The sequence below is a fragment of the Benincasa hispida genome, chromosome 7, assembly GCF_027475165.1.
Source record: "Benincasa hispida cultivar pf3 chromosome 7, pf3_genome.v1.1, whole genome shotgun sequence".
In the NCBI taxonomy this organism is placed as follows: Eukaryota; Viridiplantae; Streptophyta; class Magnoliopsida; order Cucurbitales; family Cucurbitaceae; genus Benincasa; species Benincasa hispida.
The window spans coordinates 59,228,867-59,251,182 of record NC_143484.1 but is presented as its reverse complement, the minus strand read 5'-3'; the positions used below and the strand labels follow the sequence as shown (position 1 = coordinate 59,251,182).

The window sequence follows — 22,316 nt, the reverse complement described above, 5'->3', positions numbered from 1 at the left end:
CTAGGGGAAAGAATGAATTTCGTCTTGTGTAACTGTGTTCCTAGCACCCCAATCAGACGAATCCCCAAATTGATAGGCTTGTTGAGTCGGCAATCTGGCAACTCTCACCCATACAAATCAAAGGACCGCCTTCATAGGCAGGAGTTCACAACTCACTCAAAATTCAGGTCATGTCACCTATGGTCATCCTGGTGAAATATAAGTCTATTATGAACGGTGTTATATAATGAGACTAGTTATTTCGTGGTCCAGTCTTATACAAACTCCTTTGTATAGAATGCCCCAACTCACATGTCTCCACATGAATGATAAGGATCAGATCATTTGTAGCATTGTACAACATTTGTATCATCTACAAAGCGGGTCGTATTCGCAGTGTCACCAGGATAAGGTATCTAACCATATCCATCTACTACAGACCATTTAAGTTATTACTTAAACATGATCCACCTGTATGCCTCTATATACATGTTTAAGCTACAAAATATAACCTTGGATGCTAGTTTATTGATTTTTGGGTTTGATACTACTAAATATCAAATAAAACATCTCACATTTTATTAAATAAACAAAATGTTTATACAATACAATTACAAACTACAGAACTCTACAAGATTTAGGGCATCAATCCCAATAGTCTCAACATTAAATTACAACATGCTTTAGAAAATAGAAGGAAGGGTTAGGAAAACACTTCCCCTTGAAGAACACAACTATCTTCAAGAAAGTCTCCTTTTCGATCACGAACAATCACGTACAAAAGGATCGACAATGAGGACACCACCACAAAAGTTTCCTCTATATTCTCTGTAGGGGAAGAGAATCCTCAGGAGTTTTGGGCTCTGATTTCTTTTGGGAAAAGGGAAGAAAGATTTAGAGAGGAGAAAAAGTTTCTTAGGAGAATTTTGGCATATCCAATCAATCACACAACACACGCTGTCTCTGTGAAATCTCCTGAGAAGAAGATGAAATCTCTGAAAAATCCACCCTACTTACCACATTAAACTGAGGGAATTTAAGGGAGGGAAGTTATTTCCCTCCCTTTAATTTCAAAAACTAAATTAAAATTAAATAATAAAATTTATATATATATAATAGCTAACTTATTATATGTATATATAACTATATGTTATATCAAATATAACACATAACCTATAGTTTTTATATTGTATCAAATACAATATAACCTATGGTTTTAATTTCTCTCAATGATACATGGTATTTAATATAAATCACATTTATACTAAATTTAATTATATGAATCTCATCCATATAATTAATATTTGAATCATATTTAAATATTTAATTCTTCTCATATAAACTTTATATTATAACGTATCAAATACATTATATTAATTATATCATATATAATTAATTTAAATTAATCATATCAAATATAATTAATTTCCTCAATAATTGGAAAGATTCAAATTAATCTAAAATTGATTTTCAGTAATCCCTGTTGAGCTAAGAGGGGACCTTATAGACCTGTAGATTGAAGCTCCAATGGTACTCAGATAATTAATTCAACTTTTTTAATTAAATTATCCAATATTCATTAACTGTCGGTCATTCTACTAAAGACCGACAGTTGCTTTCTTCACACTACAAATATATTTCTGTGTCCATTGGATATAACCAGTCAACAGTGCGATGACCCTTCATAAATTGCTCGTAAGTACAGCTGGGCCAAAATTACCATTTTGCCCCTAAAGTTACATTACTCCTTAAGTATCATTGATTCCTCTAATGAACAATAAGTCATAGTCCAACTATGACCAAACCCATCTTGGGCCAAGAGAGGGTGTGGCGCCACATTGTTCAAGCCCTGGAATCAACCCTTAAGGGAGCAATTTATCTACTTACCCTGACATTAGGGAATGAGTGAATTTCATCTTATGTACCTGTGTTCTCAACTCCATAATAAGACGAATCCCCAAAATGGTAGGCTTATTAAGTCGGCGATCTAGCCACTCTCACCCATACAAATCAAAGAATCGCCATCATAGGCAGGAGTTCACAATTCACTTAGGATTCAGGTCATGTCCTGGTCATCCTGATGAAATGTAAGTCTCTATTATTAACGACGTTATATAATGACTATTCATTTCATGGTCCATTCTTATATAAACCCATTTGTATATAACACTCCTGCTCACATGTCTCTATAAGAATGATTAGGATGAGATCATTTGTAGCACTTTATAACAGTTGTAACATCTACAAAGCGGGTCATATTCGTAGTGTCACTAGGATAAGGTATCCAGCCTTATCCATCTACCATAGACCATTTAGGTTATTACTTAAACATGATCCACCTGTACTCTACATACATGTTCAAGCTACAAAAGATAACCTCGGATGTTAGTTTATTGGTTTTGTGGGTTAATGCTACTAAATGGATAAAATATCTCATGTTTTATTAAATAAATAAAATTGTTTGTACATTACAATTACAAACTATAAAACTCACGAGATTTATGGCATCAACCCCCACATGGGGGCCTTCCCCTCAAACTTTTATTAATGGAGTTCATTATTTCCTACTTCTTGTGGATGATTATACTCATTTCTCTTGGCTCTATCCTTTAAGAATAAAGGATGAAACCTTCTCTTGCTTTCTTAGTTTTAAGAATCTTGTTGAATCTCAATTTGATAAGAAGATAAAATGCCTTCAAACATGTTGGAGAGGTGAGTTTTGCAAAGTTTCTTCATTTCTTTCTTTTAGTGGCATTATTCATCAGGTATCCTGTCCCCATACTCCTCAACAAAATGGTCGGATAGAAAGAAAAAGTAGGCATATTGTTGAAATTAGGTTATCTTTGTTGGCTCACTCGAATTTACCTTGTCTTTTTGGAGTTTTGCTTTCTAGACTTCTTTTTATCTCATAAATCATTTTCCTACTCTAGTTTTGGGTTCTAAAAGTCAAATGCTTTATGGTTGTCTTCCTGATTATATGTTGCTTTAAAGTTTTGGTTACACTTGTTTTCCTTTCTTATGACCATATAATTCCCATAAACTCTTATTTCGATTAAAAGAATGTATTTTCGTGGGCTATAGTCTTAATCACAAAGGATATTTATACCTTGATTCTTCCATTGGTTGCGTGTATGTATCACGACATGTTGTCTTTAATGAAGCTCTTTTTCCTTGTTCAAAACCTTCTTTCTCGTTTGGTCCCACAAAGTAATCCTATCTTGACCATTACTTTTACTTTCATAATCCTTTTCTTATCCACCATTTTTCTCTTCCTATTCAGTTTGAGTCCTTGGTGTTAACACCCCCTTCCTCTTCTACACCTTCCTATCCACCAGGCTTTCCTTCTCCAATTTTGGACTCTGTTCATGACCTATCTTAAGCTACACAGTCTTGTCAATCATCACCATTACCCTGCATACCTTCTTTATCCCAGTCGAACGATCCAATTACCCTTTCTCCAACCTTGGCATCTTCTTCCTTCACACTTCACCTTCTTCCTCTACTTCTTCTCCTTCTGCTTCATCCTCTCTTATTGCTCCAACCTCACACGTTAACATTCACCCAATAATAACTCGATCTAATGCAATGATTATCAAACCAAAATGTTGGTTATCCTCTGTTCCATTGCCTTCACCCATTCCATCTGAACCGACCAATTTTAAGACGGCTGTTAAGAGTGTTGCATGGAGAGATGCTATGGAAAAAGAATATAAAGCCTTAGTTAACAACCACACATGGACACTTGTTCCTAGCTCTCATGAGTATAAGGTATAAGTTGTAAATAGGTTTGTAAAATCAAACTTCAACCATTACCTGCACGACTTGTGGCTAGAGGTTCTGATCAAGAGTATGACATTGGCTATTTTGAGACATTGAGCTTTAGCCTACTTATCAAACCTGTAACTATTCGTATTGTTTTATCTCTTATTGTACAGCATCAGTGGGTCATCAAACAACTAGATGTCCACAACATATTTCTAAACGGTGACCTCCATGAAGATGTTTATATGATGCAACCATCGTGTGTGCAAGCTACAAAAGGCTTGATATGGGCCCAAGCAAAGTCCAAGAGAGTGGTTTATGAAATTAAGTACTTGCTTTTTAGATTGGAATTTTAAAGCTTCAAAGTTCGATACATCTATGTTTATGTACAATGTTGATTTTGTTCTGGTTATTGTACTTGTTTATGTGGATGATATACTTGTTACTGGTAACAATCTTCCTTTCATTCAAAAGTTTGTTAGCTCCTTGAATGTTTCTTTGCTCTTAAAGACTTTGGTGATTTTTCATACTTTCTAGGCATTGAAATCTGTCGTGATAGTTCATCTCTACATCTTTGTCAGACTAAGTATTTTAATGATGTTTTAAAGAAACTTGAAATGTTAGACTGTAAACCTCTAGCAACCTTGATGGTCATTGGTAATGTTTTATCCATCAATAATGGTGATTTTTTGTCGAATCCAAAGCAATATTGAAGCATTGTGGGTGCTCTTCAATATTGTACTTTGGCTCAACCTGACTTAAGTTTTGTCGTCAATAAGGTTGCCACTTTTTACATGCTTCTACTACAGTGCATTGGAATTCCATCAAACGCATATTGAGGTATATAAAGTCCACCAACAACCTCAGTTTGTCTTTTACACGGTTCTCTTCTTTGTTATACAGATGTTGATTGGGCAAATTGCCCTGATGATAGTAGGAGTACTAGTGGCTGTTGTGTATTTTCGGGTAATAATTTAGTATCTTGGTCATCAACTATACAAAAAGTTGTATCAAGATCACGTGTTGAGTCTGAATACAGAGGGCAATCGAATGCAGCTGCAAAAATTGTTTGGATACAATCCATCTTTCCTGAAATAGGTGTTTAGGCACTTCATCCTCCTATGCTTTTGTGCGATAATATCAATGCTACCTACTTTGCAGCTAACCTAGTACTTCATAATTGCTCAAAGCATATTGAAGTTGACCACCATTTTATTTGCGAGAAGGTTCTTCGCAAATAACTTCTAGTTTGGTTTGTTCCATCTACAGATCAATTAGCTAATATAATGTCTAAACCGCTGCTTTCTTCACACTTTATCAGTTTATGTACCAAGCTCAATGTTCAGAGTTACATAGTTTCGCTTGAGGGGGATGATAAAAGGTCATTCTTCTCTTGTATTTTTTGGGCTATTTTCTTGTTTTTACCTTTCAGGTTTTTTTTATTCTTTCTCATATTTGTTGCCTACACGTGTCTCTGTGTATGGCTTTATATTGTATATTGTTTTCCCTCTTTTCATTGAAGAATGTTCTCAAAATATTTTTAAATATACAAACTGCTTTTCAACAGTCTTTCATATACCATATAAATCACCATCAAATTTAAAAGCTTAAATTGATAGATTATGGTAAATTTAATATTATATCTATTGATACCAAAATATGGATATGAAAAAACACATTTGATCTTCACATGACATCAATGGTGAATTTGTAATTTAGGGAAGACGTGACCTCCAAAATAAGGAGAATCTAGACATCAGTGTTGTATTTGTCACAACATCTCTAATGCCTAAGTAATGCTTTTAGTTTTAGCAAGAGTTTTAAGGAAGGGAATAAACTTATTTCTTCTGCTGTTATAATGATGTATTTATGGGAGAACCTTGACCTAGGGTGTCTAAATCAAGGTTTCAGAGTCAGATCATCCCTTCTCAAGCCCATGAGTTGTACCATGCATTTAAATGTTTCATTAATCAAATTGTGAGATTCAACCTAGGTCAAGTAAGCCAGTTTGGGTATTTGGCCCAAACTCTCATCTTCCCCAGGCTCATGTGGGTCGGATGCATGCCCCATTCATTGGAAAGAAAGATTCGGCATCAGCCTTGGTTGAGGTTGAACATGTTCGTTTGAGCTTTTGGCATGAACTCTCCTTTTCCACATGTCTAATTGAGTCTTGGGGTGTGGTACAATTTTTAGCTCGAGTTTTGTCCTTTTTTTTTTTTTTACTTGATAACATGCGGATTTGCTTAAAGTTGATTATGTCTTTTAATTCTAAATCTATTGATAACAACAATATCAATACTCTAATATATACATTATAAACACTATATATACATACATTCGTCATCGTATATGAATAATGCATCTTATAACAATACAAGAAATTTGGTCTTCTACTACTAAAAATCGTTGCTAAAAGTTATAAGAAAAAGTTGTGGCCAACTCAATCCACCAACCCACTCCGAACTTTATGATTAAATATTGTTACAATTATTTATATTATTTATTTATATGTAATATCTTAAATGTGATGAAGAGAAGAGTGAAGCTGCTAATTTAATTAATTAATGTCAACTTTGCTGTTGATTGAGTTTCCCTAAAAACTTCAAGCCATTTTATTAATGATTTAATATTAATTAATAGCCAATCTCTCTTGGAGAAAGTGGATTTTGTACTCTAGCTTTCACCGTTTTATATATCCATGTACTTAAATATTTTGCTTCGACTTTCAAGCATCTTCCATTGATTGATGAACTTTATCACTTAATTAATTGTTAATTAGCAAGGAAAAGTGGGAAACGTCCAAATAATTATTAATTATTAATTATTTTTCATTGATTGCTGTTTAATTAACATATATCACCAAGGAGCTTCAGGCTCTTTGGTTCTTTTAATTATCCATCTTAGGCCACATGCTTGCATGAATCTTGCATGCATGTGTCACCTTGTCTACCAAAATGCAACTTAACAAATAATATGTATATATATTTTTCAAATCAATTACTAATTTACCATATTATATTGTATATTAATGTATTACCACAACTTAAGGTGTCTATGTGACATAAGTAATTTATATTAGACTTGATTTCGAGTACATTCAAATTATTATTAAGATTTCGTTGGGTAACTATTTGATTTTTTTTTTTAAAATTAAACATATAGACATTACTTCCACCTCTAAATTTCTTCTTTTGTTATTTACTCTTTTACCAATGGTTTAAAAAATCAAACCAAATTTTGAAGACTAAAAAAAAGCAGCTTTTAATAAAACTTATTTTTGTTTTTGAAATTTAGCTAAGAGCTCAACCATTGTTCTTAAGAAATATACAAATAATTGTAAGAAATGAGGAAGAAATAGACATAATTTTTAAAAACCAAAAACCAAAAATAAAACAATTACCAAATGAGACCTTAGTTTTTTTGTTTTTCGTTTTTAAAAATCATGTCTGTAAACGTCACTTTTTCGATGGTTTGTGTTTTCTAAATTTTATGAGTGTTTTGAAAATCAAATCCATGAGAACTAAAAAAAATAGTTTTAAAAAATTTACTTTTTGTTTTTGAAAATCCGTAAAAAAATTCAAATCTTTACATATATATAGGAAATGTGAAAATCAATTGTGTGAAAATAAAGACAATTTTCAAAAATGAAATACCAAAATCCAAATGATTACGAGTAAACAAATTCTAATTTATCATCTTTCCTTTTAGATTTGATTTCGAGTAGACTAATTAATTTAATTGAGAAGCTTCATTTATTTATATAATGGAAGAGCATAATTAAAATATATAAAATCAATAGATTAGATTTAAGTCCATTTGCAAATATTTATACTTGTAATTAGCATGTTCATGCATTTGTATATGGATGATGAATTATACTATGACTGCGATGAATAATTAGAAGAAGCAATTGAATTAATATAATAGTTTGAGGTTAAGAGAGAGTTGACTATAGGAACTGTAATAGATTAAACAAGTTGGAGTAAACAAATGTTGTTGACTAATTTAAAGGAGAGAAAATGATCCAATTAGGTCAAATAATTAGTTAGTAATTAGATTTGAATGACATTAATAAGACATGAATATTCCTAATAGAAGTTTCGTAATATTAATTAAGTAATGAAAAATCAATTTTGTTGTCTGTTTCTGATTAGGAAAACTTTGATGGAGGAACACCCACCGACTAAAATAATATGGAAAATTTTAAAAAAATAAAAAATAAAAAAGGCTTAGTGGTGGTACCTTGCCCAACTTGCCCACTTGCTCAAACACATTGAAATTTCTCATTCACTTTCATATTCTATTTTCTTAGATTGAAAACTATAGAGTAAGACCACACCACATGTATTGTGAATATATGAAGTGATATAATTATTTTTAACAACGTAATATTCATCTACTAACTTAACTTATTTCGGATTTGAACGTGGATCTATTCGGTTTGGGGTTTAAAAGGGGTGCAACATATATAAACGTTTTAGGGCTATTTATATGTACTTTATTGCTTTTCAAGATAATAAAATGTCGTTACAAATAGACTTGAAAGAAAAATACGGTACGAACTTAGTGCTGAATTGCTAATAGCTAGTTCTCCCTAAGATTAGTACAATGCCTTATTCGTGACGTGCATTTGTAAAAAAGGATTGGAATTTAGAAGAAAAGCTTGTTCACAAACAACAACAAACCTTAATTACAAAAGATATAGAATAAAGTGAGAAATAATTTATAAATCTGTTGAAATCAATTTTAGATCCACAATCAATGAAATGTTGCCAATATAGGCAAATATAAAATGTTAAGAAAACGGGAATGTAACGTTAGAGAAATGGTAACTTTTAGTAAAAATAATTGTAGAGGAAAGTAGTAAAAGTTTATTTCTTTTTACGTGCAAATGTGATTAACCTGAACCAGGTAATAATAATATGTGTGTGAGAAAAGTTTCTATTACCACTACAACCACAATTTGGAAGCTCACATTCAAGTTTTGGTGAATAAACGATCTCTCTAGCACTTCAAAATCTTCCAAGTGAAACAACATACAACTTTTCTCAGAATATTTTATACTATATAGCCAAAAAGCCTGAATCATTCCTAACATCTAACACACAATTAGAGAACTACATACATGTTGATTGTTTATGTCATAACATATAGTAATTGTGATAGAGGATTATTGATGGCTTGTTGGCAAACCAAGAGCTTAAAGCTCGATTTCTTTGATAGCACATGTACTCAACATAAGCATATGCACCACTTGACAAAGGATAAAGCCGACAAGGAAAGCTATAGACTCAAAAAGCTTGAACTTTTTTTGAAATGAGGGTCCGCCTAATAAGATTAGAAATGTTTTCTCTATGTTCATATCTTTTTAAGAAATTTCAAACCACATTCTAGTTTTAGAGAATCAAAATCAATTCAAGGAGACAAATTTATTACAACCTTATGTTCGTCCTCCACAACTCCCACTTGAAATGAAAAATTTCTTGTTCAAGAGTGAAACACATATAATTCGGTGTGATATCTACTATACTATTCACACCCACTAGCTACTAGATAAAGAGCTAAAAAAAATTATCTTGTAAAAAAGTAACATTAGGGACCACAAATAATAATGGTATAAGGTATGGTTCATAATAATTATCCATGGTTAGTGGTGGGAAAGTATATGAAAGCACAAAAAAAAAAAAAAAAAAAGGAAAAGAAAAGAAAAAAGATGCATAAGGATAAGAAGTGTTGATGAAGTTGAAAAAAACCAGGCTGTTTTTGAAATGATATAACTTGGGAGGGAGAAAAACAAAGAGGGTGGAAATTTGGGGGTTTTGTTTAAAGAGTACAAGTTGGCGGTGAAAGGAATATTTAGGTTATATTGTGTAAGTGGTGGGGTTTCCAATGTGGCCTATTTTTGACTTCATCATTCCTTTGTGTTTTGTTTTTTGTCTCTTTTTCTTTGGATCATTGCATTAAGACTAGTTTGGCTCATTTGTTCCCATTGTTGAATTTTCATGTGTCCTTCCAAATTTGGGAAATCCCTATATGCATTGGAAAATATATATATATGTAGTGCCCTTTAATCTTCCTCCTTTTTTTTTTTTTTTAATTCTAGTCCAAATCATTTCATTGTGTTTCCTAATTATATAACTATGGAATTTTCCTTTTTTTTCCAAATTGCATTTTCTTTTCTTTTTAGGAATTCCTTTTCAAAAACTAGTGTACCCCTCTACTAGACTTTGAATTTGTTAACTTCTAATCAAATTTGATATAAAAACATTATGGTCATATTTTGGAGTGGGTTTGAAATGTTGACATGTCTAAAAAAACTTTTTATCTAAAATTATGATGTTGGACAACAATGTAAAAATGATTTTAGAGATATCCAAATTACTTAATTCCATGTGATAAATGATTACGAGTGGTTTTATTTTTTTTTAACCTATTATTTCATATTTAAAATTCTTCTTCTATTTCACTTTATTTTGTTTTAAACTTTTTTAGAAGATTTGTATTTTTCTTTTTAAAATTTTTGTCCATTTTTATCTTTATATATCTCTAATTTTTACCATCTCCATAATTTTCTCCAATAATATTTACCTTGGATTATATTCTTTTTTAAAAAAAATCATTTCTCATTTTTTCTCGCTTCAATAGTTTTTAACTCTTCAACTTTTTTTTTTATTTACATTTTCCTATAACTTATTCTTCATAATTTTTTTTTTCATTTTCACCAAATTTTTATATCTCTGTAGCTTTATTTCACTATAATTTCTGTCTCTCTACTAATTATCCCTGTCTAAAGTTCTCCTTTGTCTCACATTTTTTTTTTCTCTTTGAACATTTTCTCTAAGGTCTCTATTTTTTCTCTTAAAATTTCATCTCTATATAATTTTCTCTGCTGCTAATTTTTTCAATCTCAAATATAATCGTTTTTTTTTTTTTAATAATATGGTGATTCTAAAACTACTTTTTTAAAAATATATATATATTAATAATTTAAAAAATACTTTTAATTAAATTTAAATAATTTGTAAAGTACGGAATCAAATATTAACATGATTTGTTACACTTTTACAAAAAATAATTATAATTAAACAATTTAACCCAAAAAAATTATTCTAAAAGTCAATCTCAAACATGTCCTTAAGTCATTAAAAATCACTTTTAATTTTGATTATGTAAAATCACTTTTAAAAATGTAGAACCAAACATTCAAATGGTTATATAAAATCACTTGTTTATAAATCAATTTTGTTAAATAGTCCCGAACATGTATTAAGTCTTTTCAAAATGAACATAGTTTAACTGAGATAAAATATATACTATCAATCAAAATGCCTTGAATCCTCCCACTTCCATATATATTCAACTGAAGAAGAAAAAAAACAATTAGTTTTCAACTCAATTTTGTGTTAATATTCCCTCTACTACTCAGTCTCATAATACTATTGAATATACTAAGAAGCAGTGAATTATTTTCCTTTTAATAAATAGACCAAATCATTTTAATAAACAGAATAAATTTTAAATCTCTATTAGCATTAAATGCCCCTATAGCTCAGTGGTAGAGCGTCAGTCTTGTAAACTGAAGGTCTGTAGTTCGATCCTGCATGGGGGCAGTTTTTTTCTCTTTTTTTTATTCTCTCTTTCCAATTCAACTATTTTACTTTACGTACTTCCATAACCCAATTCCACAAATTTTGTCACAACATTGCCCAAAGATGAACCAACCATACTAACCATCGACCTTGCCCTGCCCAAACTTCTCGTGCTATTAACGAGCTTGAACCATTGGCTACTCGGGTCACATGCCGAGTCCCGACCCAAACACTTACAAGAATTGGTCACAATTTCGTTCGTGCTCGAATCCACATCCAAGCAAACCATGGACCCATTACTAACTTTTGAAGAAAGATGCATTTTTGAATCAGAAATCATATCCCATTTAGCATTAGAAACAGTACATATAATCCCCAGTTTTGCTTGCTTCCCCATTTCCTCTGCTTGTATACAAAAATAAGTCCCTTTAAGAGTCAAAAACTTCTGTGGAGTATAATACCAAGGATCTGAATCAACACATGGGCCTAATTTCAATGGATCTAATAATGATTTTCTCACCACACATAACCCAGTTAATGGGTGGAAAATCACATTATATTGCCTTCTTTCTTCTAATCCTGGGCCTTGAAATGGAGATTGAAGAGCAGAAATCCTTTGAAGAAAAGATGAATTTCTAAGACTACACCAATTCCAATCAAGAATTCCATAAAATTCATTCAAACCAACAACCCCTTCTCTTAAATAGTAGCTTCCAACAAGTGTCCAAAGTGCCCAATCAAGGTCAAATTCAGCTGCTACAGACAAGAAGCAGCTCAAATATCTGTTGTCATTTATATTGGTTCCTCTTTGATCAACTCCAAATTCACTTATAAACAGAGGAAATCCTTGTTCTAATATAAATCCCGACATTTTCATTAAGTTGTTTGTTACTCTTCCACATACTTGGTTTGAGTTGCCTGATTCCCATGAAGATCCATCTGAAAAACCATACCAATGAACTTCATATACTAATTTGGCTGTGAATGTGAGGTTTATGGGTTGGTTTTTGAGAAAAGATAAGTCTCTGTCGAAGCTAAGTCCTGAGAGGATTATGAGAACGTCTGGGTTTGCTGAATGAACTGCTTCTGCTCCTCTTTGCATGTACCTTATGCAACATTAATATTCATAACATTCAAATAAATTTTTTAGTTTATATGATTTGCAAATCCAACAAGCGACTAGAAAGTGGATTTTGGACCTTGAGGTTTTTAATTTAATTTAGGAGACTAGACATGTCGCTTTTGAAATATTTTGAATAACTAAATAGAAACGAAATTTAAATATCAATGACTAAAAGTGTTACTATTGAAAATTCAAAAACGAAATAGAAATTAAGTTCAAATATTAGGGACAAAAGTATGTTTTACCCATTAAAAAAGTTTTTAATAGTCTAAAATCACTTTTGAAGTTATTCCAAAACACAATCCAAATTAATAATTTTTCTAAAGATGCTTATAGAAAAGTGGTTTTTATTTATTAAAAAAAATTACCCCAAACACTAGTAGATATATATTTATACAATCATTAGCCTAATATATCATACATCCATACGAGTATAATATGTATGATAATGATAAATATGTCTACAATCACCCTTGAGCCGAGAGATGTCAATGATAGCAACAATTTTGTCCATTTGAACATAGTTAGACACTTATATTTTTTTCGTCATAGGTTGAAAGTTAAAATATTTATCGATAGAAGATCAAACTATCTTCTTTTAGAATAATAATTGACACCTTTATATACTAAATTAGGCTTAGATAGGTAAATTTACTTTTCTTTTAATTCTATATTTGTTGAACATGGTTCGATTAGCATCTTAATTAATCACTACCATCAATGCTCTTTTTCTTTATTTACAATTAAGTTAAATTATAAAATTCAACTCCTAAACTTTTAAAATTACAAATTTAGTTCCCAAATTTTCAATTTTTTTTTAATTCACAAATCTATTAAACACAAAATTGAAAGCTTAAAATTGGATAAAGAATCTGAAAATAGAAATTTAAAAACAAATGATTCAATGAAAACAATATTGTATTTCGTGTTTTTATATATGCATTTGGTAGCATATTTAAAAACTAGATTCTAATTTTAATAAATAATTTTTTGAAATAGGATTGATATTATATTTATAAATCATAAAATTGATTGTAGTCACCCACTAAATATTAGTTGACGATCAATATTAATAATTTATTTACGAACATCTTTTATGTTAATTTTTTTGTATATAATTATTATTTTGTAATATTATATAATTCACAATAAATTACTTCATACATACTTTACTTAAAAAAAAATGAATTGAGTTTATAACACGTCATATTGTAGTTGTAAGTGTTTTTGTCTTTATTTAATATAACTTTGCACTTTAAAATTCAAAATTCAAAATTCGGATATAATGAAAACATAAAATTGTTATTTTCAGAATTTAAACTGTTTGGATCATAGAATCTGAAAACAGTTTTCAGAAACAGAATCTGAGTTGTATGTCAAATACATATTTGTTGAACTCATGAATTTGAAAATATAAAACTAGATCATTTACCAAACAGACCCTTACAATTTTATTAGACATAAAATTAAAAGGGAATAATACATTTTTAGTCCCTAGATTTTGGCTCTAGTTTCTAGTTGATCCCTAGGTTTTAAAATATTATACATTAATCATTAAGTTTTGAGTTTTGTTTCAATTTAGTCCCTACGTTTCAAAATGTTACAATTTTACCCTTGAGAGTTGAGTTTTGTTTCAATTTGGTCCATGGATTTCATGATTTTAAATTTTTAACCTCAATTTTTTCATTAAATACTTACTTTCGATCATTGACGTTGATTTTTATTAATTAGTTAAAAATAATTAGAAGTGAAATTTTAAATTTAATTCTAAAAGTGATAAAAATGGTAAAACTTAATTAATTATAATTTTTTTTACAATTTTTAATTTATTAAGATAAATTAACTCCAAAAGACGGAAAGTGAGTATTTAGTGAAATATTTAGATTAAAAATATATACATTGAGACATAGGGACCAAATTGAAGCAAAATTCCAATGTTTTCAATAAAATTGTAGCATAGGGACTAAATTAAAACCAAATTCAAAACTTAAGGATGTATAACAATTTGAAACCTAAAAATTAAATAGAAACTAGGCTAAAAACTAGGGACCCAAAGGTATTTTTCCCAAATTAAAATTTATATCGAATAAAATAATTAATTATTAAAAATTTGAAAATTGAAGTGTAAAATTACCTGTACCAGTCGTTGACATTCTGTTTTGGGCCACGAAGCTCATTCCTAAGGCTCATCCCAACAACATGGGCCACGCCGTTAAACATGGCGGCCATTCGAGTAAGGCCTTTAATCCATAACTCCGGACTGAAATACTGATCCCCGAAAAACCCATTTCCGTCGAAGTTACTGCAGCACCACCCTGGCTTGCTTATATGATTGTCCAATATCACCATTAATTTCCCCTCCCCCAACTTCCCCACCACCGCCTGCCAAGAAAATCATACTCAAAATCAATCAAACCCATGAAATTCACAGCCATATTCAAAACGCTTCCTATTTTACCTCAAAAGCTTTTATTAGAGGAAGATCGATGATGAAGGGGTTGTTGGCTTGGATTCCGGCGATGGCTTCGGCCAGTCCCAGCCGCTGGAAAGACTGTCGGACGGTGAGGGAATTCAAAGAATCGTTTGTGGCTAAAAACAGTGGCCAAGTGAGTCTCACGCAGTTGAATCCGAACGACTCGATTCTGTTCGAAATCTCGTCGATGGGTTGCTTTGAAAGCCCCTCCGCCACCACCGCCTCCAAATGCGACACCCAATTTACGCATCTTAGTTTAACTCTTTGCCCTTCTTCGTCAACGATCCACCGTGAATCTGTGTGTAACGGCAGCCCCACGGCCGCCTGAAGCCACACGGCGGCGACAGAGCAAAACAAAATCAACCCCTTCATCGATCTAGTTGTTTCCTTCATCTTCAATTCAACTACTGAGGTGGGATTATTTTATAATTGGAAAATTGGGGGAACCCCTTTTTGTGTTTTTTAAAAAAGAGTGAAAGCTACAGGGCTATTGACCATTGATGGACTTACAAGGCAATACAATAAAATTACGGAAGTCTTTCAAGTTACTCTTTGTTTACCTCTGATTATTGCTTTGCTTGTGTGGCTGGGAAGCAAGAAGATGAAGCTTGAAAGGCAGAGGGGCTGTATTTTATTGGTAGTTCCCCAGAAATTTGGATTTTTGGATTTGGGTTTTGATGAAATCAACATCATTATGTTATGAGTAAAATAATTTTTGGATGAGGTTTTCAATCAAAATGTCATATGGATAACTCAAATTTTATGGATATACCAACAGATTTTTTTTTTTTTTTTTTCTAGTATTACTATGTATGAAAAGTTTTTCATAATTCATCTATTCATTTCTTGCCAAAAAAAAAATAATAATAATAAAATTTTAGAATTAGGTAGAATTTGCAAAATAAACTAAATATGAAGCGAAATAATTCATGAATTTCTCATGAATTTTGGCTGAGTAGTCGAAATTCATGAATTTTGAACCAGGACTTCAAATATATCGGAATTGATGAATTTCAATCAATTTGTTTTCTAATTCATCTAAATCTTACCTAGAGATATCAATTTACCACGCCCATTTACTTAGGTAGAATCAGAGATGTCCATTTACTTAGAGATGTCTAATTGATGAATATATTATATAATTATATTTATATAATAATAATAATTATTATTATTATTTTATCAATATATATTTTTAAAAAAATTATGGTATAAAAAGTTAGTTATTTTCTAATTTTTATTTCTACATTTTCATACTTTATTACATTTCTAAATTATTTTAACATTTAAGACTTTTCATTTCTAAATTGTTTTAACATTTAAGACTTTTTACTTTAAGTCATAAATGCCGTAGTATTTAAATGGAAAACTTGACTATGATATTGCAATATTTAAATTTTAACTTTTTTAAATTATAGGATTAAATTATATTTTTACACATATAATAGTATTATTTTTATAATGAGTTTTTATATTATTAGGATTAAATTATATTTTTACACATATAATAGTATTGTTTTTATATGAGTTTTTATATTATTTTCTTTAAATGAAAAATTTATTGGAAATAATTCATTTAATATATATAATTTTATTTGGTTGAGAATAAACAAAATTGCTAAAAATGAATATATTTAAAAAACAAACCGAAAATTTTCAGCACGAGGACGGGGAATGAAGATAGGGAAGCCTTCTCCATCCCACTCCATGGACATCTCTAATCTCATTGAAATTGATTACATTATTCAAGTGTTTTTAGTTTTATTATTATATTATTATTATTTGTTATTAGTCTTCAAATCCAAAGCTAATTTCTTGTCAGTTGCTCCCGAAGTTGACACAATACCCATCTTCATACATGCATCGATGAGATGAGGGTTGAAATCAAATCAAAAGAAAATATTTAATCACAATGGGGAGAGAAACAGATAAAAATGAGAAATGAATTTTTCTTTTTATTTATTTATTTTTTTTTTTGCAAGCACAACTACCCACACCCATCCAACCAAACAAGTGGTAGTGTGCACGTGGGGAGAAGACCCTTTACTACCGCTCTCTCCAATTTTGCAACTCACTAAATGTGCTCTCATATTTATACCCTCTAATCACTTCGTAATTCTCCAATATGAGACAAAATCAACTTTAGTCATGAAAATTCAAATCTCACTAGAGCCACCAAAAAAAGATAAAAAGGAAAGACTATATTATAAAAAATGTCTTCGAACTTTGTACTTATGTAAAATATACCCTTAAACTTTCAAAAATTTTAAAAATATTCTTAAACTTTTAAAAAGAGTGTAAAAACGCTCTTGTTGTTAGTTTAGATGGAAACAGTTAAAGTTTGTTTAAAAAATATTTCTAAATTTTCAGAAGTTTCAAAAATACTTTTAACTCAAAAAAAAAGTTCTAAAATATGTTCACTGATAGTATATGAACAAAAAACGTTTAATACCACATTGCAAAATAACTTTAAATTTAAAAAAAAAAAATTAAAAATGCTCATATTGTTAATATGATGATCAATTTGTTTGAAGTTTTTTTAAGTTCAAAAAATCCAATTATAAAACAAGTTATACAAATATCCTTATTTTTCATATAAATACTTTTATTTTTCTCTTAATTTTCCAATTCTTATCTTACACCATATACGAGTGTAATTTTATTTATTTACTAATTTTTATAAATAAATGTTAACAAGAAGGGAAGTAAGAGGGTATTGAAAAAGGAAGGGAAGAAATAAGATAGAAAATAGAAAAGTAAGATGGTATTAATGGTTTCTTCATATAACCATAAGGATATTTTTTTAACTTTTTTAAAGTTTAAGGGTATTTTTGAAACTTTTGAAAGTTGAGTTTTTTTTTTTTACACAAAACAGTTATGGTTTTCATCTAAAACTAGTGGTAAAGATATTTTTTAACTAATCTTAGAAATTTAAGGGAAAATGGACAAAAATGGCCTATTTGGAGTTTGATTTTGTATTTTTGACCTATATTTGAAAACAAAGTTTTTTTTACTCCCTTGATGATGAAAATGATGGAAGCATGAAAAATATTGGTTGTACAATTACTCTCATGCCCTTTACTAAATTCTCACTTTCAATTTCAACCACCAACCTACTAAATTAATTCACAAAAAATTCTCCACCTCAAAAGTTTATTCATAAAAAAAAAAACATTTTATCCAAAAATAATTGACAAAAAAAATTTTCACATTCCAACACTAAAAATTCTCCACCAAATTTAATTTGTTTACAACCCCACAAAAAGTTCTCTTCGCCAAATTATTTTCAGAATGATATTTATATAAAAAAAAAATGAAAAAATAGTTAGACGATCGTATAGCAATGTGAAGAAAAGTTAGACGAATATTCACCAAAGCTTCCCATGTGAAGAAATAGTTAAGCGATCGTTTAGTTCTAGACGTTACACGATGTTAAGAAAAGTTAGACGATCGTTTAGCTTTTTCATAGGAACTAAATGATCGTGTACTACGGGAGCTTTGGAGTAGGAGTAGGTGGCGCCCGGTCACGGCCCGGCCGAGTATTGGACTGGGTAGGGGGAGGGCACCAGGTAGAAAGGGGGCGTGATACGTTGCTTTGGCATAGGAGGAACTAAATGATACGTTGGATTTGCTAAACGATCGTTTAGCTACACGCACGCTAATTGATGCGATGAAGTGTTACGCGATAGCGCTGAGCGATCGTTTAGATGTAAAGCTAAGCGATCGTGGCATAGAAACTAAACGATACGTTGGATTTTCTAAACGATAGCACTACACGATCGTTTAGCTACGACGCGCGCTAAGCGATGCGATCGTTTAGATGTAGAGCTAAGCGATTGTGGCGTGGGAACTAAACAATATGTTGGATTTTCTAAACGATAACACCACACAATCGTTTAGTTACGACTCGCGCTAAGCGATACAATAAAGTGCTATGCGATAGCACTGAGCGATCGTTTAGATGTAGAGCTCAGCGATCGTGGCGTGGGAACTAAACAATACATTGGATTTTCTAAACGATAGCACCACACGATCGTTTAGCTATGACGCATGCTAAGCTATGGTACTAAGCGATCGTTTAGTCCCAATACTTCCACGTGCGCCCCCTCTCTACCCGGTGCCTTCCCCCTACCTGGTCCAATACCCGACTGGGCCGAGACCGGGCGCGACCTACTCTTACCCGATTTTTTCCCCTTCCCCCTCGTTCTTTCCTCTCTTTCCCACCCATACCCGATCGAAATACACATACGGCCCGGTTGGTCTACCACCGGGCACAATCCCTCTTCCCCAAATCTATCCCCAAGCAAACTCAAACTTGTTCGCCCAGTCACACTGGTATGAAGCCCGACCGGGTAAGACCGATTTCCGGAAATGCATTTTAAGCTCAAACTTATTCAGAAAATGTCGAACATGATGTTTTTAGGAAAAAAAAAATAGCATTCAACATAGATCTAACATAGATTTCAAATATTCACACAAGAACACCTAACATAAACTAACACATTGAGTGAAACAAAATGAAAATCCATACCTTAGTTGAAAAATCCCAATGATCTTTAATGAAAAGGAGAATGACAAGAAAATGTAGAATGAAAAGAGTGAAATGGAGTGAGATTGAGGACTTTTGAAATGGAGAAGAGTGAAAATGGAAAAGAAAAGTGATGGTTAGGAAGGTTTGAGTGAGTTTTGAAATGTGAAGGGTATTAGGGTAATTTTCATTCATTTTCAAAATTGTGGGGTAAAAAAAACATATTTTTTAAAAAGGGTCCAAAAATTAAAATCAAAACTTGAAAAATGCTATTCTTATCAATTATCCAAATTTAAGAGTATTTTTGAAATTTTGAAAAAGGTACAAAATTGAAAGATAATTTATATAATTTAGCCAAAAGAAAACCCAACCAAACGACTTTGGAGATTAATCTAAAACCCGAGATAGCTTGTCTACATCACACATTTTTTTTTTAGAAATACAAGTTGATTCAACAACAAATTATAGATTAATTCAAATGTAAAAAAAAAAAAAACAATAAAGACAAAAGAGCGACTTCCAATTATCTGAAGTCCAAAAATAATAATTTTTCAAATGGATCGTTTTATCCAAAATCAAAACATAAATGGGCCAGCTTTTAGAAAAAGCTCTAATATATTTCGACAAAAACTCTCCCTCTACCATAGTCGAAAGAAGGAAACACAAGAAAACAGAATCAACGACCGAGACCTGAGAACAGTTCTGAAATAATTACACACAATGTTATAGTAATTACAAGAACAAATAATAATAATAAAAACACGGATAAAAGAATTAAAATACATCACACAATTAGACAACCCAATTCGGGACAATCCCACATAGGAAGGATAATTTTACTAATATAAAGTCAAACGATTACAACGTTTTATTTATCTGTAAATAGATGACAATTACATGTGCAACCTAACTTAGTGAATAATCACTTAGACTCCCCTAAGTATGAGATTCCCTCTCAACAAAAATTTTATTTCAAATGAAAATTACTCCACTTGAAATACTTAGGTTCCCTCTAAGTATAAGAATCCCTTCCCTAAGATGCAATAAAATGGATCAATTTGGTCAAGAGACTACCTTCAGGTAGACAACAACAAAAACTTCACAATCCCACAGATGTCACACTCACGAAAAGTTTCTCTCCGAACAACCTCACAAAAGCGGCACAATAATCTTCAAAAGTGTAACTCTAAAACCACAACCAAAACACCATATATACTCGCGGCATAAAAGGACAGACAAATCAAAATCTGCACCTCAGAATTTTCTATATATGTAAAATATATTCTGTCAGATTATGCAATTCAGGGATAGGTTAACTAACATGAGACAACAGTCACAACACACTTAAAAATATATGCGTTACCAAATCTCTAATAAACTTTCCCATTTAGCTAATAATTTTTAAGATAAGACAACCAAGCAGAACACAAAGGCAACCATTAACCAAAACAACGAAGATACAATAAGAACCAACCCTTAAAACAAGCCACCAGGGGAGCTCTCCCCCTTTGTCTGCTTTAAAAAACAGATATAGTCTGAAAATAAAACTTTATGCCATAGTTGAACTAAGTTACAGTTCTAATATGACCATTTTTTAGACGATTGAGGAGGGAGGGATTCGAATCGTGGATCTCATATATACTAACACATCTCAAATGTCAGTTGAGTTATGCTCGCTTTTGGCATGTAACATGGTCATTGATAGCGTCATTATAACACAATTACATCGTGAGGATATTCCAAATATGCTTTGTTCCAATGAATCTAATATAATTTTGTTTAACTTAACTATCAACATCACATGCACGAATATTAAATTGATTATTTGAATCCAAAAGACTTTTGAAATGCATGATCCGAAAGTAAACCCTAAACGCGTTTCCCAAAATTCCAATAATACATATATACTTAAAAAACAATAAAACAAAATGCAATTCATAGTTTATTATAAAAAATATATATATATATATATATAATTATTAAATAAAAAAGTTTCAAAATAAAAATAATTACCATAAAAATATATTATTCAGGGGGATTTTCAAAAATAGAAAAATAAGAAACTACTTAAATAAAATAGTAAAATTTAATCATCTTCCCCCTTCTCCTTCTCCTTTTTCTCCTTCTTCTTTTTATTCTTTTTCTTCTTCTTCTTCTTCTTCAGTTCAATTTCGGCCTCTCTCTCTAACCATGCACTTTCTTATTCTTCTTCGGTTCGATCCATGTTTCTCTCTCTAACATATGCACTTTCTTCTTCTTCTTCGATTCGATCCATGTTTCTCTCTCTAACATATGCACTTTCTTCTTCTTCTTCTTCGGTCCAATTTAGGTTTCTCTCTTTAACCCACGCATTCTGTCCAGCAGCCACCACACTCATGCCCAACCGTTGATCACCGCCGTTTAGGTCTACATCGTAGATCTGATTGTACGTCGTGACCAGTGAGCTGATTTTTTAGTCTCTACCTGATTCACTCTCTCTCTTCCTCTAACTCTTAGATTTGTGCAGCCCAATCCTCATCGCCACAGTGCCAGAGTTTGCTAGATTTTTGGTTGTTAGAGGTAAGATTTTGGACATTTTGGGTTAATTTGTTTGGTTCTTGAACACTTATTAAGTTTTGGTGTTAAATTTGATTTACTCATGAAGTTAGATGCTAGATTTGAGTTTTGTTATTTTTAGATAGTTGTGATAGACATTGGTATTAATGTCTATCACAGATAGATACTAATAGAAATCTACCAACGTCTATCAGTAATAGAAATTGATAGAAGTCTATCAGTGATAGAAGTCTATGAGTGTCTATCAATGATAGAAACTGATAGAAGTTAATTATTAAGAGAAGCTGATAGAAGTCTATTAGTGTT

The 22,316-nt window shown here is 31.2% G+C and overlaps 1 protein-coding gene, 1 long non-coding RNA gene and 1 other non-coding gene across 3 annotated transcripts; 2 read left to right on the top strand and 1 right to left on the bottom strand.

Annotated features, from left to right (window-relative positions):
* The first annotated feature begins 3,273 nt into the window (after positions 1 to 3,273).
* On the top strand, positions 3,274 to 4,214 carry LOC120082235 (uncharacterized). The gene is made up of 2 exons (XR_016530938.1): positions 3,274 to 3,747; positions 3,915 to 4,214. It is a non-coding gene; the product is annotated as an uncharacterized LOC120082235 (long non-coding RNA).
* Positions 4,215 to 11,187: 6,973 nt separating this feature from the next.
* On the bottom strand, positions 11,188 to 15,699 carry LOC120082194 (glycosyl hydrolase 5 family protein-like). Its single transcript, XM_039037460.2, has 3 exons — positions 14,912 to 15,699; positions 14,588 to 14,835; positions 11,188 to 12,436 (listed from the first exon to the last, which is right to left on the bottom strand). Exons 1-3 carry the CDS (start codon positions 15,317 to 15,319, stop codon positions 11,401 to 11,403), a joined length of 1,692 nt encoding a protein of 563 aa, XP_038893388.1. The 5' UTR covers positions 15,320 to 15,699; the 3' UTR covers positions 11,188 to 11,400.
* Positions 11,280 to 11,351, top strand: TRNAT-UGU (transfer RNA threonine (anticodon UGU)). Its single transcript has one exon. It is a non-coding gene; the product is annotated as a tRNA-Thr (tRNA).
* Positions 15,700 to 22,316: the final 6,617 nt, after the last annotated feature.